The 5,488-nt window shown below is 51.6% G+C and overlaps 1 protein-coding gene across 1 annotated transcript; it reads right to left on the bottom strand.

The window, feature by feature from the left end:
* Nucleotides 1-253: 253 nt before the first annotated feature.
* LOC109458229 (uncharacterized) lies at nt 254-3,650 on the bottom strand. The gene is made up of 2 exons (XM_019751681.2): nt 3,165-3,650; nt 254-1,597 (listed from the first exon to the last, which is right to left on the bottom strand). The coding sequence occupies exons 1-2, from the start codon at nt 3,648-3,650 to the stop codon at nt 911-913; spliced, it is 1,173 nt and encodes a 390-aa protein (XP_019607240.2). The 3' UTR covers nt 254-910.
* Nucleotides 3,651-5,488: the final 1,838 nt, after the last annotated feature.

The raw sequence follows: 5,488 nt of genomic DNA, 5'->3' as shown, positions 1-5,488 counted from the left end.
AGGCTTTGGTGGTAGAACTCAGTGACTTTGCTCACTGTAGCTTCATGCCGCTGGGGTTTGTTTGTACCAAGTTAAAAGTTTTGTGTCCCCTATTGCTTTGAATACTCACCCTCCTCCCAAATTTTCTGCAGGGAGCCTGGTTACTCAATAAAGCCCAAGGGGAGAATCCCAGGCTTCTGTGGTGCTTGACAGACGACAAATCTTAATTTAGTGTTATATCAGAGTGCAAAAAGGCTCCAGAAGTCAAGGTGTGTATTGTCTAAATGGCGCAGATTGTGTTCTCTTAATTTTTAATCCACATCGCAAAAACAAACAAAACTTCACTCAGAAAAACAGTAACTATTAAAGTATCCTAAGTTCGAAAACACTACGATTTAATTGGAGGGTCTGGCAAGCGATTCCCTTCCAGGGTTATAAAATCAGATTGGAACTTGCCATAGAAAGGTTTGCCTTGGGAACACCATCACTCACTCGAGTTTTCTATTCCACAGAGGTGGGGGACCTACTACCCCACACCCCCATTTGTGGCCACCGTAAGCAACTTCTCCCGAATAGGAGGAAACTTGTGGGGGCCCAGGGCCCAGCTCCGCTTGCTGAGACTGCATTTCATTTTATTTAAAGCATAGTCTGCTAATAAAATTAAGAGGATCCCATTATTTCTCTTTTCTCCCTAAGCACCAAGGCACGCAGAGCGGCCTTCAGAAGTCGACTTAGCATCGTTTTTCTACGGAAAGAAAAAATGAAAAGAGATTTTTAGAAAGGGGGGCAAAGGGAGAAGGGTACGATAAAAGGAGTGAGGTGGAGGAAAAAAGCAGGGAGAGATGGAGGAGACTGGGGACAGAGGAGACAAGAGAAAGGAATACAGGGGTGCGGGGCAGCGAAGAGGTAAACGCTGAGTCACCCTAACAGGTCATTGAGTACACAGGAGCGAGATGCCGCCGCCCCGGAAAAACCGAGTGCAAATAGCACCCCATCTTCTAGGCCTCCTTTGCGTCCCGCGGTAGGAGCGCAGACTTGGAGCTCGGCGCCGCCCGCTCGCCTTTGTCACTGCCTCGGTGCGCGGCCGCCGGCTCCCGCGGTGGGCTTTGTTCTGGCAGAGCAGGGCAGGACCCCTCGCACCAATGTGTCCCCGCCTTCCCCGAGCTGGGGACGGTGGGGGTGGGGACAGCGCGACAGGGACGGGGACCAGAGGAGCACGGGCCGGCGCCTCCAAGCCTGAGATTTCGTTCCTTTGCTCCTTTTCGTAATTGAGACTTTTCCCCTTGGGGAGGAGGACAGGGTTGCTAGGGAGGAGGGACAGCAGGAAAGGGGATGGGACTCTGAGCCCGAAGCAAGGACGAGGTGCCGCTCTCGAGCCTGCGTCCGCGGATTTGTATTGTAATGCATGGATGAATGCATGGATGCATGAGGACAACCGCTGAATTTGGTCCCACGTTTCTGGCCGAGGTGTTGGCAGCTGCAGGGCGCCCCAGGTCGGTGCCCGGTTATCCCCTAAGATCTGCTCTCGAGGTGCTTTGGGGCCGCGGGTGGGCGCTGTGGACGCACCCTGAGTCCGGGGGCTGCTCACAGAGAGCGCACAGATCCCAGTCGTGGAGGCCTGTGGCGGGGGACAAAGAGGCAGACACTAGGAGCAAGCAGAGGGCAGGCGCGCACATGTACCCACGCGCGTACCCCACCCAGGGCTCCTCCCCATGAGTCCCCGCGCCTGTGAACCTAGGGATATGCGTCAGGAAAGTTCGCCCGTTGCAGAGCCCGCTCACTCCTCTCACCATTGCATTTACCAAACCGCGTGTGAACGTGTGTCACCTTCTCCCTAGCCACCCCCAAAGGTGTGGGCAGATTGCAAGAGTTGCTGCTCTGTTATTGTTTGTCAAACAGGCCCCTTCTCTTGGGAGAGGGTCGAGGGGCATGTGGCGGATCCCGGGCCAGGATTACATTAATCAAAGCATTATTTCCCCAGAGATGCCAAGCACAAATGAGAGTAAATCCTAATAAAATTGGATTGCGGAGAAATGGTACGCTTTAAGTAATCTGTGCTGCCTGATAAAAATCTCACATTTATAAGATGTGGGTCTTAAAAAAAAAAATTCCGCACACCTTGGTTTGGCTGTTGGGTCCGGGTCAGGACGGGGGGTATAGTCACCACTCAAAGCTCAGCTGAACTTCTGGAGTGAGAAAGGGACATGGACACCCCGGAGTTCGAGGTTTCACAAAATCAGGTCGACTCCAAGGGCACTGTTGGCCCTGGGCGCCCCCCTGGAGTATCTGCAGAGCCGCTGGGCCGGATCGAGTACCCTTCGGTGCCCTGCGAGTACGCGAACTGTGGCTCTGGGATCGTGGTCCCCACTTTCCTCCTCCAGCGAAACTGCAGGGTGCGCAAGTCCCCGAGGATGGGGGCGCAGAGCCCACCGAGCGGGAAAGCGTTTCGCTAGCTGGGCAGGGCCGGGCGCCACGGCGCCGTGAGTACAGCAGATTCCTGGTTCTTCTCTGGCCAGGCTCGCCGCGTCCGCGCGGCAGTGTCTTAGGCGGCCTCGGGTACCCTCGGCCAAGGAAGGGGCTTGCATTTGAGGGTGACTGCTGGGGAGGCCGAGGGCGCAGCTCGCCGGTGAGACTTGTGATACTTTCGGGTCGTCCCAGCCAGGAATCAAGGCTCGCACTCCATTCGCCTTCGTCCCCCGAGTGGTAGGAAACTCCCCAACGCAGTGAGGGGCTCTGCGAGCACAGAAAAGCAACGCTCCCCCCAACCTCCCCCCACACCCCGCTCCCGACCCCAGAGCAGTGATTAACCCAAGCAACCAGGAGGCAAACTCCCCAGCAGCTCGAGGCCTCCTGCAGCTGCCGAGGCCGGAAAGCGGACTGCGACGCCTCGCGGCCCCTCATTGGTGACAAGTGTGACAACCTTGTCCCAATCCTGCGGCTGAGCACCAGCCTCAGGATTCCGCTCGACCTTTCGGAGAGGCGCGGAGGCAACCGGCTTCTGTCCGGGTCCTCCGCCGGCCCCTCCTCCGCGCCGGGGGCTGGCGGCTGGGTCCCGGCGGGGTGCGAACGCGCGGGCGCCCCCTGCAGGCCAGCGTCGGAGGAGCCCGCGCGCCGCCCCCGGTGGTGCCAGGCTGCCTGGGTCTGCGCACCGCCCACGTCCTGGCCCAGCCGGCGCGCACACGCACCCGACGCCGCGTGTTTTTCCAAACGCGAACTCCCAGCGGCGGAGGAGCGGCGGGAGGAGGCTGAGGGCACAGAGACTGGGGCGGAGAGGGATGCAGCGGCGTCACCCCTCCCCGGCTCCTGCCCAACCCAGGTCTGCCGCTCCGCTCCTGCTTCCTCTCCGGTCCGCGCCGTGCATCCCCAGCTGGTGCCAGCGGCTGCGCGCCTCGTTCCCCGTCTGCGGGCTTCAGAGCTCGGAGAGCCGCGCTGTGCGCTCGGCGTAGCTGGGCCGCCTCACCTCGTGCAAGCGCGCCCTGGAGGGGCCGCTTCCCCGGCAGTCTGGCGAGGAGAGCGGCTTGGAGCAGTGTGCGTGTGCGAGTGTGGGCGAGGGCGGGTGTGCGGGTGAGTGCGGTGCGCGCGCAGGGCAGGGCAGGAGGCGTTACAGCATGCTCTGGTGCGAGTGTAACCTTTTCAGCCTTGAGATCTAAATCTGCAACCCTAGAGCTCATCCCCCCCCCCCCCATTCTCTACACGTGCTTCTACTTCTTTCGCCTCCATTCCATCTGATTCCCAAAGAGATCCCTCTTGTGGTCCAGGGATATTCATGGACACCCTGACTCAAGTGAGCGAGTGTTAGGCTGAAAGGGACAGTGTTCGCTGAGAAATGCCACGGAGAGCTTTTCCATCGTCCAGCCTGTTTTTTAGACTGAATTTTTCCCTCTGGGAAACCACGTTTCAGGGGCTTGTGAATCTTCGTCCTCTCTGTCTTGGCTTTAAACATTGCTTGCATGGAGGTTGTTTTTATTTTTGAGGCATACTGAGACGGAAGAAATCAACTGAAAAATCACTTTTTGGGTGTTCTGTTATGTACCACTGTCCTCAGCCCCTTTACAATGTACTGGCTTCTTTCCAGTGATGGGAATTTTTTTTGGGGGGAGGGGTAGAAGTGAAGACACCCACACCTTTTCAGTTTTAAAATAATGACTGCCTTTTCCTCCAGTCTGTGATTTCCATAATTTCATTACAAAACAGGGCTGTCAGTTATCTCTCATTAGAAAAGAGGAAAGCAGACTAGCAGAAGAAAACTTGGGCCAAATGACACTCCCCCTCCTGAAAACATTAACCAGTCCCATCCAGACTGTTCAACGCTCAAGGGAAAAGCAGGACAGAGAGAATTCAGAAAAAGCCGAAATGTTTCTCTCTGTCACTGAGAATATGACTCCAATTGCCAAACTGTATTTTTGATAACATGAGATTCAGAGTATCCTAAAAAGAAACTTTATGAATACTTTTAGTTGTCCTCTTTTGGCCCTAATGTTGCTTTCAATAATTTAGAAATTGTGTATATTTTTTGTGTCTTGGATTTATTAATATTCAGTGGTTTTACTATTAGTCATAATTCTTTATAAGCCCTCCTGTCTTGGAGAAAGGTTCGCAGTAAAATTTGCACGCACTCAACTCAAGAGAACCTCACCAGCCAGTATCTTGATACAATTTTCACCACTCCTTTTCATAAGAGAATTTGTAGACAGCTAAATTTTAATAAAGAACGTTAATGGTAAAATGTTAATGTTAAAGTAGTTGAGCTTTTGTCTTTAGAATCAAAGTTCAGCTTTTCTTTGAATTATTTATCAAGCTGTTTGCCCACAGGCCTTCCTAAGAGAAGGGAAAGGTGAAGGGGAGGGTATCACTCATTGATTTAAAGCATATGTGGGCATAAGGTTATAAGACTAGCCTTTTGGAAAACAATAAATAAGTAAACCACATCTATAAACACCCACCTTTGGGACTGTGAAAAAAAGAAAACCTAATTACTTTCATAGAATACAGCACTTGGTTAACAGTTAAGAAGAATATTGTATGGCAGTCCTTAGAAACTCCTCCTACTTCGGTATAGAACCCTTGGTAATGCACACATATTTATACATGATGTAAATATACATATGCACATGAGTAGATGTTTATGTACATAATGTAACAAAATATATACATACCCCAAAGTGAATACATTTGCATATAACAAGCCCATGTGTAATATACCAAGCTTCTGCGATTAACAATACATTCTGTGACAGATAGTCTTAAAATAAGAGGAAGAGTGAGTAAATCTTAATGCTATTAAAAACAAATTCTAAATTTTGTTTTGAAATCTGAATTGTGCCAATTGTACATGACACCATAGAAATCTATAAGTAATACATGCACGGTATTAATATTTTACACACACCCCATTTAAAAGTAAAAGTATTATGAACTTTTATTTTACATAAAATAAAAATACTTCAGAATGCGTTTATATTTATTTAAAATATAAACGTTCTATCTGAATTCACTTATTTTTTGTCTC

The sequence above is a fragment of the Rhinolophus sinicus genome, linkage group LG05, assembly GCF_036562045.2.
Source record: "Rhinolophus sinicus isolate RSC01 linkage group LG05, ASM3656204v1, whole genome shotgun sequence".
NCBI lineage: Eukaryota > Metazoa > Chordata > Mammalia > Chiroptera > Rhinolophidae > Rhinolophus > Rhinolophus sinicus.
The sequence above is the reverse complement of the archived record's forward strand: the minus strand, read 5'-3'. Positions and strand labels throughout refer to the sequence as shown.

Bases quoted from the DNA above. Each gene is read 5' to 3' on its own strand.
- LOC109458229 (XM_019751681.2), bottom strand. From the start codon at position 3,650: ATGAGCTCTAGGGTTGCAGATTTAGATCTCAAGGCTGAAAAGGTTACA. The intron at 1,598-3,164 runs GTGCGTGTGCGC...CCCCCGCCACAG, and splicing joins GGAAAAACACGCGGCGTCGG to GCCTCCACGACTGGGATCTG.